The sequence below is a fragment of the Pithys albifrons genome, chromosome 19 (assembly GCF_047495875.1).
Source record: "Pithys albifrons albifrons isolate INPA30051 chromosome 19, PitAlb_v1, whole genome shotgun sequence".
NCBI classification, from domain to species: Eukaryota; Metazoa; Chordata; class Aves; order Passeriformes; family Thamnophilidae; genus Pithys; species Pithys albifrons.
The window spans coordinates 10816524-10840834 of NC_092476.1; the positions used below are offsets into that span (position 1 = coordinate 10816524).

Sequence of the window (24311 nt, forward strand, 5' to 3'; positions counted from 1 at the left end):
GGTGGTGTTTGGGGTGGGGAAGAACCGGGGCTGGGCCGGGCCCCCGCGCGTGTCCGACCGTGCGGGAGCGACCTGGGAGCGGTGCCCGAGGGATGGGGCAGGGCGGGAGCGGCCGGTGTGGCAGTGCTGGTGTGCCCGTGTGGTTGTGCCCGTGTGGCAGTGTCGGGGTGGCTGTGCCAGTGTGGCTGTGCCGGTGTGCCCGTGTGGGTGTGCCCGTGTGCCCGTGTGGGTGTGCCAGTATGTCTGTGTGGTCGTGCCGTTGTGGCAATGCCGGTGTGCCCGTGTGGCAGTGCCGGTGTGGCTGTGCCAGTGTGGCTGTGCCGGTGTGCCCGTGTGGTTGTGCCCGTGTGGCAGTGCCGGGGTGGCTGTGCCAGTGTGGCTGTCCCGGTGTGGCTGTGCCGGTGTGCCCGTGTGGCAGTGCCGGTGTGGCTGTGCCTGTGTAGCAGTGCCGGCAGTGCCATTGTGCCCGTGTGGCAATGTCGGTGTGCCCATTCCGGCTGTGCCGCTGTGCCGGTTCGGCAGTGCCGCTGTGCCGCTGTGGCAGTGCCGATGTGCCGGGTTGGCAGTGCCGATGTGCCGGTTCGGCAGTGCCGGTGTGTCGGTTCGGCAGTGCCGCTGTGCCGCTGTGGCAGTGCCGGTGTGCCGGTGTGGCAGTGCCGGTGTCCCGCTGTGGCAGTGCCGCTGTGCCGGTTCGGCAGTGCCGCTGTGCCGGTGTGGCAGTGCCGATGTGCCGGTGTGGCAGTGCCGGTGTGGCAGTGCCGATGTGCCGGTGTGGCAGTGCCGGTGTGCCGGTGTGGCAGTGCCGGTGTCCCGCTGTGGCAGTGCCGCTGTGCCGGTGTGGCAGTGCCGGTGTCCCGCTGTGGCAGTGCCGCTGTGCCGGTTCGGCAGTGCCGATGTCCCGCTGTGGTTCCCGTGCCCGCTCAGCCCCGCGGGGGCGCGCACGTGGGTGGGGGGTGTGTTGTGTGCCGGGGGCGCGCCCTCCCCGCGCGCCGCAGCGCCGTGCACGCGCCCCCCTCCCTCGCGCCGGCCGTGCTGCAGCGGGGGGCGGGGCCCGGCGCCTGACGGGCGTGCCGATCGTCCAATCAGCGCGGCGCTGCGGGTGACGACAGCCAATGGGAAGGCGCGGGGGCGGGGCGCGGCGCGGGGGCGGGCACGGCGCGCGGCGTGCGCGCGTTGCTATGGCGGTGGCCGCGGAGCGGCCGCGCCGGCAGCCAATGGGAGCGCGGCGCGCGGCGGACGGGCGGGCCCGTGGGCCAATGGGCGCGCGGCGCGCGGGGGCGGGGGCGGGGCCGGCGGGGGGCGCGGGTCCCGAGCGGCGCTAAAGGCGCGCGCGGGGCGGGGCGGGGCGGGTCGCGCGCGCAGCCGGAGCGCGGGGCCGGCGCGGCTCACTCGGCTCAGGTGAGGGGAGCGCGGCGGGGCCGGGCGCGGGGACCGGGCCGGGGGGATCGGCCGGGCCTCCGCCCGCCGCACGGGGGGGGGCCGGCCCCGCACACAAAGACCCCCTTGTTCGCCGGGCCGTCCTCCCGGCCGTGCCGGCCCCGGCGCTGAGGGGAGGGGGCCGCGCGGCCATTTTCTGCCGGCCCCGCGGGGCTGCGGCCGCTGCGGGCCGGGATGGGCCGGGCCGGGTCGAGCTGAGCTCGCGGCCGCCTCTTTGTCCTTCTGGCCCGGCCGCGGCGCTCCTCGGGCCCGGCCGGCCCTGCCCTGCCCCGGGGCTGCCCCGCCGCGCCCCCCGCCCCGCTTTGTTCGCGGCGTGTCGGGGGCTCGGGGGATGTTTCTGCCTTTATTCGCACGTCGGTGTCGGAGCGCTGGATTCCTGCATGGGAAATGCGCTCATTTGGGTGCTGCATTTGAATGCCATTGTTAGCGGAGCAGCCTGGGCAGGGTGAGCGCGGCTCGCTCTGCTGCAGAGGGGCTTCGGTGGGGTCTCGGGGGGCTGGAGCGGCAGAGGCAGAACGGCCCCGGAGCTGCCCCGATGTTCGGGTGTGTTCCCAGGGGCTGGTGCGGAGCCAGTTCCACCATTCACACCCCACTGGTATATGCAGTTATATGTGAGCGCATTCATTTCACTCCTCAGCCTTTAATTCCGCTGGGGAACGGTAATGATTAATTTTGTCGTGTGAGCTTTATTTGACCTTCAGGTTTCGCTGCCTCTCGCTGTGTAAAAACGGAGCCTGAGCTTATGTTCGGTGCCTTTGGCTGTGTCGCACCTGCCCTGGCACGGAGGGCTGTGGCACACGAGGGTGGCACTGGTGTGCCAGGGCTTTGTTGGAACTGGGGCTGGGCTCTGGCACAGTCGCCTTTCTCCTTTGGGGCTGGGGGCTCTCTTGTTGGATCCGTGGGGTTTCTGAGCCAGATGCAGCATTCCCTGACTAATATCTTCGTTTTCGTGGTGGAGGAGTCCAGCTATCACTTAAAAGTGCCCCCTCAGCGATTCCCTCTTTCTTCATGGAAATTTTCTCTCGGGCTCTTCTGAAATACTTTCAATGTTGAGTCATCACCTCTTGATTTGAATGAAGCTGTCTGTGGTAACCAGGCTGCTCCTCACACCTCACGGGGGCTGGGTGGCTTCCTGCTTGCTTGACATCAAAGTTGGACAATGCAATGAATCTCTAACGTAGATGAAAACGCAATTAGTGAGTTTAATTAAATGGTCTCCCAAGGAAGGGTTGCAAAACTTCCATCAGGGTGCGTGCCATAGTAGGAGAGGTGGCAAATGCAGGTTGGGAAAGCTCCCTGGCTTTCTTCCCAGGCTGACCTGTGGGTTACCTGCTGGAAAAGGCTCCCATGGCTAATGTAACATTCTTCAGAAGAGCTGTGTGTGACAAACCAAGATATTTAGTGTGTTACCAACCAAGATGTTTAATAGCCTGAGTGTGAGGGGTCAGGCTTGACCTTTCTGCTCCTCAGGGAGTTCCAGATGGACCCTCCATCTCCAGGAATTGTGGCTGCAGAGCCCACGGACTGTGTAGGGGCCTCTCTTGGACAGAGGCTGGAGGTAAAATGAGTGTGCAGGGGCTCTTGTCAGTCAGCAGTTTTTCTTTCCCCTTCAAATTACCCGTGGAGCTGTTGGAAAATCCAGCATCAGCCCTTGCAGTGTCTTGAGCCTCGAGGTAAACTTGAGATCTGGAGACATTTTTTTGGCATATGGTGATGTCAGCGCTCAGGACTGAGAACAGGAGCAGGCTGGAGAAATGCAGAGTCTCATGTTTTTCAGGAAGAATATGACCAAGGTTCAGTTGCTTAATGTCTTGCAGAACCTCCAAGTGTCCCAAGTTCTTGTCTGTAGTTGAGAATCCACATTTTAAAGCACGTTCTCACTGCCTTCTGATTTCTGCAGCCAGCCATGCACTGAGCAGAAATATGGGTTGTGTCTGTCTCTGTGTGTTTCATTTTCACTGTTTCATTGCAGCTGAATTTACTAACAAAATTCTGCTTAGTTTGCTCTTGTTGCTTATCTAAGCCCAGGACACAGGGGTGTGTTTTTCCTGCTTTAAGCTCTCACATGTGCTGCTGGTGCACAGTTAGAACCAGTTCTCACTGGGTTTGGATGATACTTGACAGGTCATTTAACTGTTGTCTGGCAGTTGGTTTGTGCAGAGGCCTCTGTGTGAACAGGGGCTCTCAGCTGTGCAGCAGCTTCTCCAGGCTGTGATGCTGCTCCTTCCAGAGAAGATCCAGCTCCTGGTGATGGATCCTTTCACTGCTGTGCCACAGCTCTGTTTGTGTGTCAGAGCGTGGTTGTAACGTGCTCTTTGCCTTGGAGATCAGAAAAAACTTCTTTGCAGAGAGAGTGCTCAGGCATTGGAATGGGCTGCCCAGAGAGGGGGTGGATTCCCCATCCCTGGAGGTTTTTCAGCTGAGCTTGGCCGTGGCACTGAGTGTCATGATCTGGTAAAGGGACTGGAGTTGGCCCAAGGGTTGGACTTGATGATCTCGGAGATCTTTTCCAACCCAATCCCTTCTGTGAGTCTCTGGATGTGGCACTGAGTGAGAATCCATGTCTTGATCCAACCCCACTGTGATCACCAGCCCAGGGCCCTCTGTGCCCTGTCCAGCCTGGCCTTGGACATTCCCAGGGCTGGGGCAGCCACAGCTTCTCTGGGCACCTGTGCCAGGCCCTGCCCACCCTCCCAGCCAGGAATTCCTTCCCAATATCCCATCTGTCCCTGCCCTCTGGCAGCGGGAAGCCATTCCCTGTGTCCTGTCCCTCCATCCCTTGTCCCTCTCCAGCTCTCCTGGAGCCCCTTTGGGCACTGGAAGGGACTCTGAGATCTCTGGCTCTAAACCCAGCCTAGAACATCCTCCAACTCCATGGAATCACAGGATTCCAGAATGGTTTGGGATGGAGGGAAACTTAAGGATCCCACTCCCTGCCATGGGCAGGGACGCCTGGGCTGGTGATCACAGTAGGGTTGGATCAAGGGTTGGACTTGATGATCTCGGAGGGCTTTTCCAACCCAATCCATTCTGTGAGTCTCTGGATGTGGCACTGAGTGAGAATCCATGTCTTGATCCAACCCTACTGTGATCACCAGCCCAGGGCACTGAGTGCCCTGGGCTGGTGATCACAGTGGGGTTGGATCAAGGGTTGGACTTGATGATCTCGGTGGTCTTTTCCAACCCAACTGATTGTGTGATTCTGTGATTCCAGGTGACTGAGAGAGGACACCTTCGCTTCCCACCATGGCACAGAGGCTGGGGCAGGAGGATCCTGAGAGGTACCTGTTTGTGGACAGGGCTGTGATCTACAACCCTGCCACCCAGGCTGACTGGACTGCCAAGAAGCTGGTGTGGATCCCCTCGGAGCGACACGGCTTCGAGGCCGCCAGCATCAAGGAGGAGAAGGGGGATGAGGTGCTGGTGGAACTGGCAGAGAATGGCAAGAAAGCACTAGTCAATAAAGATGATGTTCAGAAGATGAACCCTCCCAAGTTCTCTAAAGTGGAAGACATGGCAGAGTTAACCTGTTTAAATGAAGCCTCTGTATTGCATAATTTAAAGGATCGTTATTACTCTGGGCTCATCTACGTAAGTACTAATTATTAGAGTCATTCTGGGCACTAATTCACCTGAACTTCCCTGGTTCCCATCCCTTTACTGTGTGAAACAGAGGGAGTGGGTCATACCTGTGACTTGGACAGCCTAAACACTCGTGTCCCTGCCACTGACATTAGTCCAAAGCCTTTTTCTGTGGTGTGTATGTCAAGAACTCTGTCACAAAATCAATGATATAAATCTGTGAGTGTCTTTTAGCAGCAGAATGTGAAATGGCAGCTCCAGGGGCTCCACTTGTGCCTCTCCTTGGGGCACTTGTGTCCTGTGCTGAGGTGCCCCAGTGAGCAGTGGCAGGTTTGAGCTGAGGGAGGTGACAAACCCTCCCTTTGCTGCATTGCTGCCTTTAATGCTTGTGTGAATGAGCACACACAGTGTTTTAACTTGCTGCATATTAAAAATGGCAATAACAGGCTCTTCTGTTATTTAAAAGCTGAAGTTGGAGAGTGCTGGGAGTGCAAAATGTCTTTTTGGAACTGAATATCAGCATAGTGGCCAGGAAAGAATGTGTTCTAGTGCTTAAAATAAACCAATTAGATAAAGCTGTTTTTTTTCCAGTGGTTTTGAAGCACTAATTGAACATCTGGCTTATCAGCATCTTGCCCTGGAGTTGGGAATCAGAGCAGTGCTGGTGCTGTCTGACCCTGCTCCTCCCTTGGACTCTGTCCCAGCCCTTTCCTGTGCAGTTCAGAGCAGCCCCTGATCTCTTGGCAAACCAATGGCACAGTGACTTGTTGGGGCAGAGAGTCATGAAGGGCTACAAGGGGACTTTCTGTCCTAAAACAGGCTGGACCATCTGCTAAATGCTTGGTTCCCTTTGAAAACACTTGTCTGAAGCTTAAATCCATTTTATTTACTGCTGCTGGTTGGCTCATTTTCCCCTCCATCTAGGTATTAATGGATGTATTACTTAATTTTTTGCTTGGTGATATTTAGACTTACTAAAAATTATATGCAACTTCAAAATTTTTTTTTATATTTGTGTTTCTTTGTCAGCTTCCTCTGTGGGTTTTTGGTTTTTACCCTTCCAAGGCCTTACACCAAAGTGTTTACAGCAGAGCTCTGTGAAAAATGCTTCTGGAATGATTCCTGCATTAGGAAACTAATTGGATAATGAGTAGGGACTGGATTGAAAACTAAAAGTAAACAAGGTTGATAGGTCAAAAGTTTTCAGTCTGTGTATCAATCCAATGATGGCTGTTAGGAAATTCATTACAACCATTATAACCCTATTTCATTGGGAGGGTTAAAAGCTGAGGGCCTTAAATGTCACAGCAGCTCCAGTCCAAGGGTGGCACAGTGGGCACAGCCAGCAATGCCTCTGCAGGCTGGGTGAGACCTGTCCCTGTGGGCACAGGGCACCCAGGGCTGTGTCACTGGGGACCTCCCTCTGGGGGGGACTGGCTGGTCATACATGTGGAGTTTGTGATTTGCCTTCTCTCTCTTCCCCCACCACTTCCCAAAAGGTGCTCTCTGGTTCATTCTTTCACTGTTGAGGCAGAATCTAAAACTTGGTTCCTTGGCCTTGTGGTGCTGCTGCCACCACACAGGAGGGTCAGTGCCTCCCTGCCCTCCAGCTGGCAGGAGTTGGTTGGGGTTGGGAAGCCCGTGGGTCTCTGGCCTTCCCTGGAAGCCTGGATTGCAGGGCCATTGCTGGGGGATGCTGCTGGTACCAGGAATAAGGGTCAGTGCAGCTGCAGCAGTGGCTGCTTGGCTGAAATTGAAACTGCTTGTTTTTTGGAGGTGGGGCAAAGAGCAGTGATGAGAAGTGTTGGAGTAAGGGCTGAACGCTGCAAAGATCACAGGCCATAGAGAAACTGCATCAAGAACTTGAGCTAGTGGGGCCTTTGGTGCAGCTCTGGCAGAGATCTCTGTCAGGGTTCCCTGAACTCCACGACTGTGGCACAGCCCAGAGCCATTGCCTGCAGTTCCTGGTGTGAGGGAAAGAGCCAAGGTTAACTGAGCTGAAGTAACTTCTGCTGCTCACGACACGCGTTGGTTAAAGGTATGTTTTGATTTCCACAGAGTACTCCTGTAATAACCAACCTGAAATCCTGTCTTTTGGTGCTGCCCTCAAGCAGGTGAGGTGGAGGTGCTGAATCTGCTGTGGTGTCCTTGGATCTGACAATAGGCAGGATGCAGTGTTGCCTTTCTAGGAAGTGGAAGATGAAAGAGTGTCAACTGCAGTGGACACGTTTCCTTTCAATCCCTAGAAGGGAAACAGCCAGCTGAGGGCTCTGGGCAGTGGCTCCAGTCATCTGTGTGTGATGTGCCTGTCCAGGCTGACCAAAGCTGGCTGCTGACCTGGGCTCTGATGCCCATTTCCCCAGGAGGTTCATGTGACATCCAAGTGGGGATGGCCAGGAGCTTCTGGAACTTCTGCCATCTCAGTGCCTGCCAAGTGATGTGATCTGGGGCTCTGAGTGGCCTCATTACTGTGCTGTGGGAGAATCTGGAGAATCAAAGGCTTGTAAAGCCAGTGCTTGGTCCTGTCTTCCTGTGCTCTGTTCCTGGCAGCACAGAGGGTGGAAATGTGGCAGGACTTGTACAGGGACTGCTGGGAAGGATGGTTGGATGTAAACTATAGTGATCCCAGTTTTGCTTTGGAGATGAAATCACTGAATTTCTTGCTCCACTTTTAATACCACCTATTCCATTTCTTGCCACGAGGTTTATTTTGAATGAAAAATCTTTCCCAGAGAAGCTCTACTACCTTTGCAGCAAATCCTTTTGTGTATATATATTTGCTCTCTATATATTTTCACCCCTGAAAATGGGTAAATCTGTCACTGTGTCTGAGTGCACTTGGACTTTTCTCCTTAGGCTGTGACTAAACATGGTACTGCAGAGCCTTGGAGCCCTTGAGATCTCTGCTCATGTTTGAGGCTTAGTTTCCATCAAGCCCAAGTGCTGGTTGTGTGCAGGTGCAGCCACCTCCAGCAGGTGTTTCATTTATTTTCTCCTCACCTTGGCTGAGAGTGTTCCCTCTTCCTTGTGTTTCAGAGTTGAACTCTTCCAAATCTTGAGCTTTTCTAGGGGCATCAGCATTTCTTTTGTATCATATGAGTTACTAATGCTCTAAGTTGGTCTCATGTCTTGCTGCAGTGGCAGTTTCTCATGTATTCTGCTAACAGTAAATGCTTGTTAGTTGTAGATTCTTCAGCCTCATATAAAGCTGGACTATTCTTCCTGCTCTGATTTGGAGTGGCCAACTTTAATCCTGTGTTGGGGATGTCCTTTGGCTGTAGATGAGGAACTGGGGGTGGTTCATTGGAAGGGCACCCAGGAGGAATACCCAGAGGCTTAGGAGGCCCTTTGAAGGTTTGGAATAAACATGACTTTGCTCAGACTGGTTTTGTGGTAGTTCTTGAATATACCATGATGAACTGAGTTGCAGATGACCTTTCTGGGGATGTTGCTCTGAGAGAGGAGTCTGGCTCTAGTCAGAGGTTTTGGGTCAGCAAGGTCTGTAGCCTGAGCAGGGAAACATCTTTATTTTTACAAGATCTGTGTGCAAAATGCCTCCACTGTGGAGGCTTCTGGGTATCAGCCCTAGACTTTGGTTTCTGCTTGAGTCATGTTAGCAAAATATGATTTCATGGCTGGGGAATAATCTTTGAATCAGACCGTGAAGTGGAGGAATGAAATCCAGTGGAAGGAGTGGATGTTAAGGGTTCCTCAGCCTTGATGCTGCTAAATGTTCAACATCACACTTGACCTAATGCTTGGTCACAAGATTACTGCTCCAATGATTCTCCCTGTCACTGCTTCAGCAGGTTCGGGGGTTTCCTGCACCAGCTTCCAAGCTCTGCATGGTGCAGTGTGGCATTTGAACGTGGGCCCTCCCTGATGGTGTTTCCAGCTGCTGTGCTGTGAGGGGAGGGCAGGGCAGGGCAGCGGGGCTGGGGGGGGCTCGGTGGGGCTGGGGGGGGGAGGGGGGCTCGGTGGGACTGTGGTGGGGGGCTCGGTCAGCTGGGCTGTGGGTCAGGGGGCTGTTTGGGGGGGGGGGTCGGCAGGGGCTGTGGGTCAGGGGACTGTTTGGGGGGGGGGTCGGCGGGGGCTGTGGGTCAGGGGACTGTTTGGGGGGGGGTCGGCAGAGGCTGTGGGTCAGGGGACTGTTTGGGGGGGCCGGCGGGGCTGCGGGTCAGGGGGCCTGTGGGTCGGGGACTGTTTGGGGGGGGGGTCGGCGGGGGCTGCGGGTCAGGGGGCTGGGGGGGGGGGTCGGCGGGGCTGCGGGTCAGGGGGCTGTTTGGGGGGGGGGGGGTCGGCGGGGGCTGTGGGTCAGGGGGCTGTGGGGGGGCCGGCAGGGCTGCGGGTCAGGGGGCCTGTGGGTCGGGGGCTGTTTGGGGGGGGGGGTCGGCGGGGGCTGTGGGTCAGGGGGCTGCGGGTCAGGGGGCTGTTTGGGGGGGGGTCGGCGGGGGCTGTGGGTCAGGGGGCTGTTTGGGGGGGGGCTGGCGGGGCTGTGGGTCAGGGGGCTGTGGGTCAGGGGGCTGTTTGGGGGGGGTCGGTGGGGGCTGCGGGTCAGGGGGCTGTGTGGGGGGGGGGGTCGGTGGGGGCTGCGGGTCAGGGGGCTGTGTGGGGGGGGGGGTCGGCGGGGGCTGTGGGTCAGGGGGCTGCGGGTCAGGGGGCTGTGTGGGGGGGGGAGGTCGGTGGGGGCTGTGGGTCAGGGGGCTGTTTGGGGGGGGTCGGCGGGGGCTGCGGGTCAGGGGGCTGTGTGGGGGGGGGGGGGTGTCGGCGGGGCTGCGGGTCAGGGGGCTGTTTGGGGGGGGTCGGTGGGGGCTGTGGGTCAGGGGGCTGTGGGGCCCAGCTGGAGAGGTGGCTTTGGGCTGTCTCAGCCTCAGCTGCAGTCCTGGAGAAGGGAGGGGCTTCAGCTGTGTCTGTGGTGCTGGTGGGCAGGGGTGCAGAGGGGCAGGGGAGATGGTGATCACACTGCCAGGTGCAGCATCTGCCCTTCTGGCACTGGAGGAGAGAGATCCTTGGGTGCTTTGGGGAGCTACAAATGAAGTGTGAGAGCTGCAGAGGAGTTCTTGCTTTGGGAAGAGGCGTTTTCTCCACCCCGATGCCTCTGCACTTCACTATTAACAATGTATTTATTAGCTCAGTCTGTTCAGAGGGCTCATGTAGAGGCATGTCAGTGATGTTCAAAATGAGGTTTCTGCTCAAAGTTTACTACTTCATTTGACTCGTGGCTGATCTGAAGGAAAGAACAGTGCATAATATTTTTAAGAAGTATTTGAGTAGTTTTTTACCATTATGCCTGTGGAGACTGTCTGGTTGGTGTGCACCTTCAGAGTCCTTTTCTTTCACTTCAGAGCAAGATGATTCTTTGTCCTTTTGAACTCTCAGTGTAAACTTTGACATTGCTTTTTGCAGCTCTAGAAGAGCTATAGCCTAAGTGGTTCCTAACCACTCTAAAGATGCTTCAGTGCTTTATTAGGCAGCATTTTGAGGGAAAAGTTTCATAGTATTTTGAGTTTTTAAGTCCTAAGACACTAGACTGGTTTGGTTTCAAAGGGACCTTTAAGCCTCATCTCATTCCAACCCCTGCCATGCTCAGGGACCTTCCTCTGGCCCAGGTGCCTCAGAGGCCCCATCCAACCTGGCTGGTAAAAAAGTCCATGAAAAGCATTTCCTTTAATCAAAATACAGGTAGTTTCATGGACCAGGAATGTAAATACCTCATTTCTACTGAGATGAAGAGCAGCTTGTTCCTTGCATTGCAGCCCTGTCTGGGCTGGGAATGAGTGAGCTGATGACTGTTAATACACAAAACTCAGGGCTGGGGGACACTTTTCCCAACAATTTAAAGCTCTACTTGTGGTCAGCACCTCTTTTGATGGCAAGAAAGACCCTTCCATTTCACTTTTAAAGCAGATTTTAAGTTTCAGAGAGTAACCTTGTTAAGAGGATCTTGTTAACAGCAGTATTTTGGCAAGCCCAGGTGGGTGCTGTGGCACAGCCTGGCAGGAGGGACCCTGTGCAGTTGGACACAGGGACTGATTTGCCAGAACAGTCCAAGATCCAAGTGCAGGTGGGTGCATTTTAGTGGTGTGGGTGGTGAGTGCAGGTGGATACCTGAGAAGTTGTGGGAAGTGGAGTGTTCCCCACTCACTGGCTCTGTCAGCATTTGAGTGTCTTTTCTGGTTGAAAGATGATCAGGCAGAACCAGAAGTCTGTCTGGTGCAGTCAGAAGTTCCCACTCCTGTAGCCAGTGCAGCAGGGTGGGATGAAGGAATTGCTCCCTCAAATATGGAGTGAATTCAGTAAAAATGAAGGTATCCAAAATCCAGGGGGCTTTATAAAAACTTATTTTAAAAACTGTTGCTGTTGCCACATCTGTGGTAGGCCCAGCTTTCCTGGAGGAGGTCCCTTGCCCACAGTTGATGGTGTGGCCTTCTGATACCTCCATAAATCACTGCAACTGCTGCTCAAACTGCTTCCTGACCCCATTCAGTCAGAAGGATTAAAATGAGTAGAATTTCTCAAACGTTTGACTTGTGGTAACCTGTGTCAGTCTCCACGTGGCCTCTGGCACGTGTGAGGGGTGTGGGGGAGCCCCTGGCCTGAGTCCTGGGGCTCAGGGACAGAGTTGCAGGTGGGGACATGGCCCTGAGATGTGTGGCTGTGGGGGAAGTCCAGTTCGAGCTGACTGGGTTTGCTGGTCCTTGAGGAAGGGTTAAAGCTGGTGAAGCACCTTGAGGAAAGGGTTAAATTCATCTCCAGAGTCCTCCAAACTCCAGTGAGCTGTGCACTATCCTTCCTGCCCACTCCTCCACCTTTTTTTTTTCCTGAAAACCTTTAGGAAGAGGATTGGAGGCTGTTTCTGTGAGGCTGAGAGCTCCTGGAACCCTCCTGCTGGTTCCTGCTCTCCTTGCAGGTGACTGCTGGTTTCCTTTCTCCCAGGAAAGAGCAAAACCTGCTCACCATTGTGCAAGTGAAAGCACTTCAGCAGGTTTTCTTCTGAAAATTGCAAGTGTTGCCTCTATAATTGGCCTGCACCCCTTGTTTAATTTATTAATGTGCTTTCCATTTTATTGGAACAGAAGAGGGGAAGAAAAGGGAGCTGTGCTTCAGTCCCCCCTGCAGAGCCTGCTGTGGGTGGGAGCTCTGGTGACTCTGCACCTGAGGAGCTGTCTGTGAGCTGTTCCTTCTGCTGAGCTGCTGCCTCCTGTCAGGCCAGAGTCTAACCTAGACCAATCTGTGGTGCTGTATAAGCTTCTGTGTTCTAATTGCTTTAGTTTTCCTGCTGGTCCAGTTGGGAATGTTTCACATTACTGAGTGTCAAGGATTGGTGGTAAAAGAAACCTGCAAGAAGTGGAGTTTGTTGCTCGATTGCATCTTTTCCTTGACACAAACCAGTCAGTGGGTGTCACACCCAGTACAGGGCAGAAGAAGTGCTGGGGTTCACACTGGAGGTGTTGCTTTGACACAAGAATTTGTTTTTGTATTGACTCTAATCTTTGGAAGACTCATAAATGTGTTTAAAATGAGGGAGCTCTGAGCAGGGTTTTACTTTGTTAGAAGTGTCTGAGGGACTGAAGGGAAATCAGTCAATTCCCTCCTTGCACTGAGGCAAGCAGAGTATGAGAAAGTGCATGTTCCTGTCAAGTATTCTGTTTCTGTAAAACCAAGTGGCTTTACAGCCTGAGAAGGAGCAGCAGGTTGGATTTTGGGCTCCTGTTGAAGTGCCATGGAATGCTTTGTGCTGCAGGACAGGCTGTGCCTGCCCCAGAACTGCTGGTGGCCTGTTGTAGAGGTGTCTGTGGGGCAGTCAGGCTTCAACATGCAGGAGCCTTGGGCTGGGATATTAATACTCCTCTGGCCCGGGTGCAGCCTCAGATCATGTTCTGGCTCTGAGCAGTTGCTGTGGCTGAGGCAGCTCTGTGAGAGTGAGTGGCTGTGACCCTGAGTCTGCCTGAGAGCTGGAGAGCTCAGGGTGTAACTGCACTGCTGGCCCAGTCTGGGGGTTTCTCTCTTTAAATCACAGAATGGATTGGGTTGGAAAAGACCTCTGAGATCATCAAGTCCAACCCTTGGGCCAACTCCAGTCCCTTTACCAGATCATGGCACTCAGTGCCATGGCCAAGCTCAGCTGAAAAACCTCCAGGGATGGGGAATCCACCCCCTCTCTGGGCAGCCCATTCCAATCCCTGAGCACTCTCTCTGCAAAGAAGTTTTTTCTGCTCTCCAACTTCAGTTTGCCCTGGCAGAGCTTGAGCCCATCGTGCCCCCTTGTCCTATTGCTGAGTGCCTGGGAGAAGAGACCAACCCCCACCTGGCCAGAACTTCCCTTCAGGGAGTTCCAGACAGTGCTGAGAGTAAATGCTTCTCCTGAAGGCTGCAGATGTGAAACCACAGCACTGGTGAGCCTGCTGAGCTCCAGGTACAGAGAATATCCACAGACAGGTCACATACAGCATGGGCTGAGCTCTTTCACTGATATTTGGTGTATGTGCTGTGCTCTTTCCCTCTCCCATCCTGTTCCTCAGTTGCCCTGAGTGACAGTGACTCTTGTCCTGCAGCCTCTCTGCCCTGAGGTTCCCAGGGCTCTGCAGGGAGTTCCTTCCCCCTGATTCTGCCTTTGTGGGTACCAACAGAACTTATTGATTTTATTGCAGTTTGGGGGTTTTTGATTTTAGTCCCTCACCTTCCTCCTCTCTGAGACTGAAGAGCTGCCTGCCCTTCTTTAGTGTTGAATTTAAGATTGGATAACTTTAGAGAGAGAAGAGGTACTACCTGAGGAATCCATGTCCAGCTCAGAGAACTGAGTAGGCCTTGGAATGTGAAAGGGGGGTCTGTAACTTTAGGAGGGAAAACCAAGCAAGAAAATGGTACAATAAGGCCATTTACCAACCTGGAGAATGTGCTCTACTCCATCAGTTATGGGATGCCACCTAAAACATGTATTGCTTGCTAGGTCTGCATTTCAGGTGATAGTGAGAGATGTGTAGATGTTCACTTACCTCAGCTTAATTATTTATATAGTAATAGAGTAAATCTGTCACTTTTTATATTTGAAGAACTGGAGATAAATGTTGAGCCTGCATGCTCAGGTGATGCAAATTGATTGTTACAAATTCCAGAACTTTCTAACGTGCTCTGAAGTGGTGCTTTAAAGGCCTTTTGATGTTGTGGCAGGAGAAACCAACCTAACAGTCAAAACAGCATGTTCCTGGATACAAGAACTGCACAGCTGAGCTGTTAATCCAAGGAGTTGTCCCAGGCTTTTGACCCTTAACACCTCCAGCTGTGTCTGCAGAGGGAAGGTGGGATATGGTTTTAAGGGAAGACAGGCCATGAAAGCCCACACTGCAGATCCAGAGCCTGAACTCCCACGTGCTTTCACCTTGGAATATCACACTGTTTGCCAGCCCTTCACTCAGTCTGCCTCAGGCTGTGGGAATAGAATGGAGCTTTCCAACAGGCCAGTGCCAGGAACCTGAACTCTGCAGTCTGGGACAGCTTAGCAAACCCCAAATTACTCAGTGATAAACTGCTGGATAAAAGCTGTAAGCATCTGGAAACCTTCAAACTGCACGCTGTGTGTCCTGAAGGAGAGGTTGGGTAGCAAACCTCTGTCAGTGCACTCCTGTGCTGTGTGTCTGGAGCCCTGCCTGGAGTGTGCATTCCCAGAATCCCAGAATGTTCTGGGCTGGAAGGGACCCACAAGGGTCATTGAGTCCAGTTCCTACAGGATGGCCCATGAGGGGATCAAACCCACCCCCCTGGTGTTACCAGCACTGTGCTCTCCCCACCTGAGCTGATCTCAGGTTATCCCAGCCTGTCCTGCTGCTGTGGGTTGATCCTGAGTGCAGCCAGTTCCTGGCTCAGGCAGAGAGGTGTGTGTCAGGGACCCAGCTTGTTTGCAGCTGGGCCTGTGAGCTCCAGGGGGATCAGCATCTGAACCTGCCTGCCCGTTCTTAATATACATACACACCTCTGGCAGCTGAGGTGAGTGAGGTCTGTTCTCATCCAGACTGGGCAGTGTGTCAGGGCTGATCCCTGCTCTGATTCCCACTGGGCAGCTCCATCAGAGTCCACATGCTGCAGGACAGAGAGGGAGCACAGGGCATCACTGTCCCTGCTGTGGGTCTGGGCATCACTGCCCCTGCTGTGGGTCTGAGAGCTCTGGGCATCCCTAAGAGAGGGAGCACAGGGCATCACTGCCCCTTCTGTTGGTCTGGGCATCCCTAAGAGAGGGAGCACAGGGCATCACTGCCCCTGCTGTGGGTCTGGGCATCCCTACGAGAGAGGGAGCACAGGGCATCACTGCCCCTTCTGTGGGTCTCCAAGCTCTGGGCATCCCTAAGAGAGAGGGAGCACAGGGCATCACTGCCCCTTCTGTGGGTCTGGGCATCCCTGAGAGAGGGAGCACAGGGCATCACTGCCCCTTCTGTGGGTCTGGGCATCCCTAACAGAGGAAGCACAGGGCATCACTGCCCCTGCTGTGGGTCTGGGCATTCCTGAGAGAGGGAGCACAGGGCATCACTGCCCCTTCTGTGGGTCTGGGCATCCCTAACAGAGGAAGCACAGGGCATCACTGCCCCTGCTGTGGGTCTGGGCATCCCTAAGAGAGAGGGAGCACAGGGCATCACTGCCCCTGCTGTGGGTCTGAGAGCTCTGGGCATCCCTGACAGAGGGAGCACAGGGCATCACTGCCCCTTCTGTGGGTCTCCAAGCTCTGGGCATCCCAAAGAGAGAGGGAGCACAGGGCATCACTGCCCCTGCTGTGGGTCTCCAAGCTCTGGGCATCCCTAAGAGAGAGGGAGCACAGGGCATCACTGCCCCTGCTGTGGGTCTGGGCATCCCTACGAGAAAGGGAGCACAGGGCATCACTGCCCCTTCTGTGGGTCTGGGCATCCCTACGAGAAAGGGAGCACAGGGCATCACTGCCCCTGCTGTGGGTCTGAGAGCTCTGGGCATCCTTAAGAGAGAGGGAGCACAGGGGATCACTGCCCCTTTTGTGGGTCTGGGCATCTCTAACAGAGGAAGCACAGGGCATCACTGCCCCTGCTGTGGGTCTGGGCATCTCTAACAGAGGGAGCACAGGGCATCACTGCCCCTGCTGTGGGTCTGGGCATCCCAAAGAGAGAGGGAGCACAGGGCATCACTGCCCGTGCTGTGGGTCTGGGCATCCCTAAGAGAGGAAGCACAGGGCATCACTGCCCCTTCTGTGGGTCTGGGCATCCCTAAGAGAGGGAGCACAGGGCATCACTGCCCCTTCTGTGGGTCTGGGCATCCCTAAGAGAGGGAGCACAGGGCATCACTGCCCCTTCTGTGGGTCTGGGCATCCCTAAGAGAGGGAGCACAGGGCATCACTGCCCCTTCTGTGGGTCTGGGCATCCCTAAGAGAGGGAGCACAGGGCATCACTGCCCCTTCTGCGGGTCTGGGCATCCCTGAGAGAGGAAGCACAGGGCATCACTGCCCCTGCTGTGGGTCTGGGCATCTCTAACAGAGGAAGCACAGGGCATCACTGCCCCTTCTGTGGGTCTAGGCATCCCTAAGAGAGGGAGCACAGGGCATCACTGCCCCTTCTGTGGGTCTAGGCATCCCTAAGAGAGGAAGCACAGGGCATCACTGCCCCTTCTGTGGGTCTGGGCATCCCTGACAGAGGGAGCACAGGGCATCACTGCCCCTTCTGTGGGTCTGGGCATCCCTAAGAGAGAGGAAGCACAGGGCATCACTGCCCCTTCTGTGGGTCTGGGCATCCCTAAGAGAGGGAGCACAGGGCATCACTGCCCCTTCTGTGGGTCTGGGCATCCCTAAGAGAGGGAGCACAGGGCATCACTGCCCCTGCTGTGGGTCTGGGCATCCCTAAGAGAGGGAGCACAGGGCATCACTGCCCCTGCTGTGGGTCTGGGCATCTCTAACAGAGGAAGCACAGGGCATCACTGCCCCTTCTGTGGGTCTAGGCATCCCTAAGAGAGGGAGCACAGGGCATCACTGCCCCTTCTGTGGGTCTAGGCATCCCTAAGAGAGGAAGCACAGGGCATCACTGCCCCTTCTGTGGGTCTGGGCATCCCTGACAGAGGGAGCACAGGGCATCACTGCCCCTTCTGTGGGTCTGGGCATCCCTAAGAGAGAGGAAGCACAGGGCATCACTGCCCCTTCTGTGGGTCTGGGCATCCCTGAGAGAGGGAGCACAGGGCATCACTGCCCCTTCTGTGGGTCTGGGCATCACTGCCCCTGCTGTGGGTCTGGGCATCCCTAAGAGAGGGAGCACAGGGCATCACTGCCTCTGCTGTGGGTCTGAGAGCTCTGGGCATCCCTAAGAGAGGGAGCACAGGGCATCACTGCCCCTGCTGTGGGTCTGGGCATCTCTAACAGAGGAAGCACAGGGCATCACTGCCCCTTCTGTGGGTCTGGGCATCTCTAACAGAGGAAGCACAGGGCATCACTGCCCCTTCTGTGGGTCTGGGCATCCCTAACAGAGGAAGCACAGGGCATCACTGCCCCTTCTGTGGGTCTGGGCATCTCTAACAGAGGAAGCACAGGGCATCACTGCCCCTTCTGTGGGTCTGGGCATCCCGAAGAGAGAGGAAGCACAGGGCATCACTGCCCCTTCTGTGGGTCTGGGCATCCCTGAGAGAGGGAGCACAGGGCATCACTGCCCCTTCTGTGGGTCTGGGCATCCCGAAGAGAGAGGAAGCACAGGGCATCACTGCCCCTTCTGTGGGTCTGGGCATCCCTGAGAGAGGGAGCACAGGGCATCACTGCCCCTTCTGTGGGTCTAGGCATCTCTAACAGAGGGAGCACAGGGCATCACTGCCCCTGCTGTGGGTCTGGGCATCCCTAAGAGAGGGAGCACAGGGCATCACTGCCCCTTCTGCGGGTCTCCAAGCTCTGGGCATCCCTAACAGTTATGTGGTTGCATTTGTCAAGGCAGATATTCTTGGCAGTTCTTCTGCTCACCAAGAAGCTTTCTGAGGGATGTAAAACATTCTCAGGATAGTTTTTATGTGTTCAATTTGCATGCAAAAAGCCCTTGCTTATAACCTTAGGTACAGGGATCAACTTGGACTGTGAGACTTGCAGTTATAAAATAGCTTTATAAGATTTTGGTACCATTTCCCTCCCTCTCAGTGAAATTTGGCTCAATAAAACCATCCCTTCAGTGTTTCTGTGCCTACCAAGCCATGAACAGCCCACCAGTGTGTTCATACATTGCTGTCTGCAGTAGATGATGGCCAGGAAATTCAGGAGCTGTGTGGGAAAGCTCAGTTCCACCTTCCTCTGAATAAACTGGGGCTGTGCAGTGTTGTTGTGTTTTGGAGAAAGTGGGATCTTTGAATTCTGCAGGGAAACAGTGGGAGAGTGAACTGGGTGCCAAGTGTGGGGGAAATGGAGGTGCTGGAGGTGAAGGTGCTGCATGTGAAGGGCTGTGTCGTGGCACAGGCTGAATGGTCTGGGATAAAAGCCTGTCCTTTAAGCTTTAGTTTCAAATAAATCAACCCCAGCACTGGTGAAATGTAGACTTTTGTGCTTCATAAAGTCTAATTTGGCCTTTTTCAATATAGAGACTCTTAATTTAACCCTTTTCATTTGCCCAGAGTGTTTGCTGGTCTTTAGTTTGGCCAAATTATATTGGCATTGTTGGGCTTTGCTTTTTCTGGTCATTGCAGGTTCACAAATCCATCCAATTCCTGCTCCAGGAATGAATCTGGAAAGGGTCCCAGGTTAGGGTGTCATCAGTAGAGGTCTGAAGGACTGTTAAGTTTATTTTTATAAATAATTAATTCTTGGTGTAGCTAAATAGTAACATTTACTCCATGTCTGTGCTGAGGAAATAACGAACCACAAAGCAATTGATGGAGAATAGAGAGGGATTATCTCAGCAATAGGACAAGGGGGCACGATGGGCTCAAGCTCTGCCAGGGGAAATTGAAGTTGGAGAGCAGAAAATCTTCTTTGCAGAGAGAGTGCTCAGGGATTGGAATGGGCTGCCCAGAGAGGGGGTGGATTCCCCAGCCCTGGAGGTTTTTCAGCTGAGCTTGGCCGTGGCACTGAGTGCCATGATCTGGTAAAGGGACTGGAGTTGGCCCAAGGGTTGGACTTGATGATCTCAGAGGTCTTTTCCAACCCAATCCATTCTATGATTCAAACAGCTGTTCTTTTTAATTACTTTCCAGAGCAGGTTTTTCATATCTGGGGAAGGGCATTGATTTTGGGTGTAAAACAGCAGCTTTCTGTTGGCCAAAACAACAGGGAAAAGTTTTGGATGAATTTCCAGAGATGTTGCTCTGGAAAGAGTGACTGTAATATAGCTGGTTTGTTCAACACCACCCTTTCAGTTAACCAGTCACTGGTTTGGGGGGTCCCTGTCCTCTGGAGGGTGAGGAACAGCAGCCCACGGAGGGCAATTGGAAGTCTGTGAAGCTGGGTGGGTGAAAACCAGAGCAGGGCTCAGCAGTACTGCTGGATGCAGAGGGACCCGGGGGGGGTCTGCTGGATGCAGAGGGACCCGGGGGGGGTCTGCTGGATGCAGAGGGACCCCGGGGGGGTCTGCTGGATGCAGAGGGACCCGGGGGGGGGTGGATCTGGTGGATGCCGAGGGACCCCGGGGGGGTCTGCTGGATGCAGAGGGACCCCGGGGGGGGGGGTGTGTCTGGTGGATGCCGAGGGACCCCGGGGCGGGGGGGGGGGGTCTGGTGGATGCCGAGGGACCGCGGGGGGGGGGGGGGGGAAGTCTGGTGGATGCCGAGGGACCCCGGGGGGCGGGGGGGGGCTGCCGGATGCAGAGGGACCCCGGGGCGGGGGGCTGCCGGATCCAGAGTCATCCCGGGGGGCTGCTGGATGCACAGGGATCCCAGGGGGGGCTGCTCTGCCCCCCCCCGGGGACCTCGGAGGGCAGAGGGCTGCTGGCTCCAGCACGTGTTGCTGCCTTTGCAGTGGCCAGGGGAGTGCTGGGACAGGTCTGAAGGGCACTCTGGGTGTGGGACTCCTTTCCCTGAGCCACATCTCCCTGCAGTGGCAGGAACCAAGTGTCCCATGGGCTGTGGCTGCCCTGGAGGAGCACAGTGGGGGTGCAGCTCTGACATTCTGGGCTGGGCTCAGGGAACATGTGCCTTGCTCCTCGTTATCCTGATTTGAAGACTAGGCTGGAAACCAGGTCTGTGGTAGTTCTGGTGCTGGTAGGTGTGTGTGGGTGGGCCCAGCTGGCTGGGAATGGAGGGCCAATGCCCCTCAGGTGATGGGCTCCTTGGCTGGCTGTGCCACGCTGTAAAATAACTGTCCTGCCTTCCCTCTCCCCTCCAGTATCACCAGTGACCAGGAATGGATTTGGGCAGGGATCTGGTTATTAAAAAACAATTCCTTTTGAAATTTGTCTCAGTTACTGCAAGGACACTGATGGTGGCAGGAGGGACAGGAACCTGTGGCTGGAAGGGAGGTTGGGAAGGAACTGCCCACTTGCCAACAGACCCGTGTCATGCTGAGTTAATGACTGATAAGTTGTTCTTTATGCTTGGATCAGTTGACATGATAGCATCTGTTTCCTTTCTCTTGAGAAATAAATACTTTATTTATATGGTAAGGCCCAGCAGTGCTTATCATGCAGCAGATCTGAGCAAAGCAGAGGGAGTATTTTCCTGTAAGGACATAAGATGTCCCTGTGTCAGGACACCTGGCCTAAGCCCAAGTTCTTTATTCTTTGCTGATGGTGCTCCTGGCTCAGTTCAGAGATCACCTCTGTCTGTCTTTCCAGAATCTCTTGTAGATGTAGAAAGAACAAGGGGCCACCTTTTCCTCTGAGTAAAATCTTTTATACTTAAAAAAAAATAGAGGCAGATTGGACTTTCAGCTACTGTAATGATACAAATGTAGCAGAAATACTTTTTAAAATTTGACTAATGCTGCAAGAATTGAGTTACCTCTCAGAGCTGTTAATGCTGTCTGGTCCCTCTCTCTCCCCTCCGCTCCCTCCCTCTCTCCCCTCCGCTCCCTCCCTCTCTCCCCTCCGCTCCCTCCCTCTCTCCCCTCCGCTCCCTCCCTCTCTCCCCTCCCCTCCCTCCCTCTCTCCCCTCCGCTCCCTCCCTCTCTCCCCTCCCCTCCCTCCCTCTCTCCCCTCCCCTCCCTCTCTCTCTCCCCTCCGCTCCCTCCCTCCCTCCCTCCCTCCCTCTCTCCCCTCCGCTCCCTCCCTCCCTCCCTCTCTCCCCTCCGCTCCCTCCCTCCCTCCCTCTCTCCCCTCCGCTCCCTCGCTCCCTCCCTCCGCTCCCTCCCTCCCTCCCTCTCTCCCCTCCGCTCTGCTCCCCTCCCCCTGCAAAGGTAAGCAAGGTGTGTTTCCTGACATTTAGAGAGATACTTCCTATTTCTCTCAAATGTGGCCTCTTGCCCACGATGGGAATTTCATCAGTGATCAAAAAGAACACGCTGTCAAAGCACGTGATGAGATACCAGTGAATGGGGGGATTTTGCTTTAAGAGCTCTCAGTTTTGGTGGCAGCTGGAAAGGCAGAGCCATCCAGATGCCTTGGATTAGGGGAACACCCCGGGTGAGCTCTGGGGTGTGCAGGGTGTCTGTCTGGGAGCTCAGCCTTTGATCCCGAGCCAGACCCTGCTCGTGTGTCCCTCCCACAGACCAGTGTCAGTGCCTGCCTCGGGACTTGTGCTGCCATGGATATTTCTGTGATAACCTCCTTATAAATAGCCTGTGTGGAGCAGAGCTGGAGCTGGTCTGGAGGAGTCTGGGGCAGTTGGATCACAGGGAAATGTGGCCCTGTGGGCATGGCTTCACTGTGGGCTCCTTTCTGTAGCACTTGAGCATGTTTTGGTTCAGGAAATGCCTCAGTGAGAGTCAGGGACATCAGCAGTGGGGTCTGTGCTGGGTTCCTGGGTGTTCTGGTGGTCCTGGTCCCCTCTGTGGAGTGTCAGAGCCACAAGCAGGGTGTGGAATGTCTGCAGTGCCAGCTGCCAGGCTGTCCCTCAGCTGGGCTGGGAGGGATTGAGCTCCCTGTGGGATTGAGGAGGGCTGATGAGCAGCAAAGATGTAACAGATCTGAGAAAATAACAGCATAGCAGAATTAGTGGTGATCTGAAATAGGCTTTTCCCTTACCCAGATTATTTACTAGAGCAATGGAGATTATCAGTTCCTTCAGAAATGAAAATACCTTGGAATGCACATTTTACTGAAGGAGCTGAACATCAAAAGGTGTCCATAAAACCTGTAACTTGATTTAAATGTCTGTGGGAAAGAGATCAGATGCTCCTCTTCAAATTTACCTATGCTTATTATCTTTAAATTACTTTTTATGGAGGCAATTAAAGAGCCTTTTGAGAGAAGTAGAAGCCAATCATTTGAATATATATCATGCACTTCGAGTTGCTCCACAGAAAGGACTTCAATTTTGTTTTAAGGCAAATATTACAGAACCCGTGAAAAAAGCTTTGTGTCCTTTATGACTCTATTTCAATACTGTTTACTAACAGGAATGTTTGTTTGTTTTCCAGACCTATTCAGGGCTGTTCTGTGTAGTTATAAACCCTTACAAGAACCTCCCGATTTACTCGGAGAACATTATTGAGATGTACCGAGGGAAGAAGCGCCACGAGATGCCCCCACACATCTATGCCATCTCCGAGTCTGCCTACAGGTGCATGCTGCAAGGTAAGGGCCAGCTAATTGGTGCTCCACACCTAATTGGCAACCCTTTAATGTGCCTGCACCCCCGAGGTTCCTTCCCAGCTCCACAGTAATTTCTATCACAATCAGAATCCCCTGGTGCTTAAAGGGAACTGTGTTTGTGTGACTCGCTGGGGCACAGAAACAAAGTGACCCTGACGGGGCCAGGGGGTGCTCTGCAAGTTGTAGCAGAAACAGTTTGACCTTTAAAAAAGGCAGGGTAAGATTCATGTCAGAAGGGGTTAGTGCAGTGGCTTTGGATGAAGGGAGATTGAAAAAGTGTGATTGAAAAGGGGAAGCTGTAAAAGTGTTGGTGTTTGGGCAGCTGACAAGTAATCTGGAGTGACAATGGAACAATAATGTGTTTGAGTTCAAAAAGAGGTCAAAGAAATGCTTAACCTTGAAGGAGTTTTTTTCCTCCAAACCTTGAAGAAGTGTTTTTTCTCCAAACTGAGGCATGTCATGTCTGTTGTAGAATATAGAGTGAGTTTATGGAGGCTCATGCCTTGAATTTTGGCTTGAAGGCTGTGCTGGACAAATAGAACTGAAATTGAGACACTACAAATTTGTTGAACTTGCAAAGTTTTTGTCTTTTACAAGCAGCTCATACCATTCAGTGTTGGTTCTGGGTACAGATGTGGGAACACCAGCAGGTTTTATCCAGAAAAGTGTGTGTAAAGAGACAGCTCTGAACAGCTCGCTGTGTTTTCTGCTGTAGGTGTAGATGGACTGGAAGGAGGGTGAAAGCTGTTTGACCTGACTCATATAAACTGAGAAAAAGCTCTTTCTGCTACCAAGTGAACAATTTGAATGTTATTTTTTTTTATAAAGACAGTTTGTATCTTTAAATAAGTCACATAAGTCTTTGTTTCTTTAGTTGTGACTTTGGGGCTGCTTAATAATAAGCCCCAGTTTGCTGAGTGCCATTTCACCCAGGAGAGCTGTGCCACCACAGTGGGATGATGCAGGGACAGCAAATTAGGGCCACCAAGGCTTGTCCTGCTTCCCAGTGGGTATCTGGGGCTCTGGTTTTAGCTGTGTTTGTGAAAGAGCAGCTCTGACCTCTTGACCAGAACAGCTCCACCAGCTCATGTCAGAGGACCCCAATAACAGCTCTGTGTGCAAGAACAGAGCAATCCTAAAGATTATTTTAAGGAGTTTATTGTACCAGTCTCAAGTGGCTTGTGCATAAGGGCCTCCCTCTCTGAAAGCACAGGCTCTTGAAGTTGTCTCAGGAGCATTTGAGAACATTTGAGGCAAATGTCCTCTAACATAGTAAGTCAATGTCAGTGGTTCCCACACTCAGGTGCTCTATATCTGCTCATACTGGGCTGGTACTGATTTGTATCCCTGCAGATCTTGCTACATGGACAAATGTTACTATTTTTAGCAGATGCAATTAAAACAAATTGCCATGATGTTATGTGTTTGGTTACAGTCCTCTTTCCTTTCCTTACTGAGGTATGGAGGTTTATATTTTGTGTCAAATCTTTGTGCTTGCTTTCTTTTGGATATTGATAGGCTGAAGTCTTTTCCTTGGAAAGCATGAAGGCATAGATTGGAATAGGAATGGATGAAACCATGCAGTGGGATCCATTCATTAGGGAATAACTTGGTTAAGGTATTTCTGGTGCCCTTCAC

The 24311-nt window shown here is 53.9% G+C and overlaps 1 protein-coding gene across 5 annotated transcripts in view; it reads left to right on the forward strand.

Moving 5' to 3' along the window:
- Window positions 1–1340: 1340 nt before the first annotated feature.
- The window catches only part of MYH10 (myosin heavy chain 10), a 117323-nt gene continuing 94352 nt past the window's right edge, over window positions 1341–24311 (forward strand). For 4 of the 5 annotated variants that reach the window (XM_071573893.1, XM_071573896.1, XM_071573895.1 and 1 more), the window contains exons 1-3: window positions 1341–1398; window positions 4652–5028; window positions 22499–22655. In XM_071573893.1, the coding sequence (XP_071429994.1) occupies window positions 4684–5028; window positions 22499–22655 (502 nt within the window). In that variant the 5' untranslated portion in view covers window positions 1341–1398; window positions 4652–4683. Of the gene's footprint in view, window positions 1399–1769; window positions 1883–4651; window positions 5029–22498; window positions 22656–24311 lie in introns of those variants that run through there. The other variant, XM_071573894.1, reaches the window with a different exon arrangement.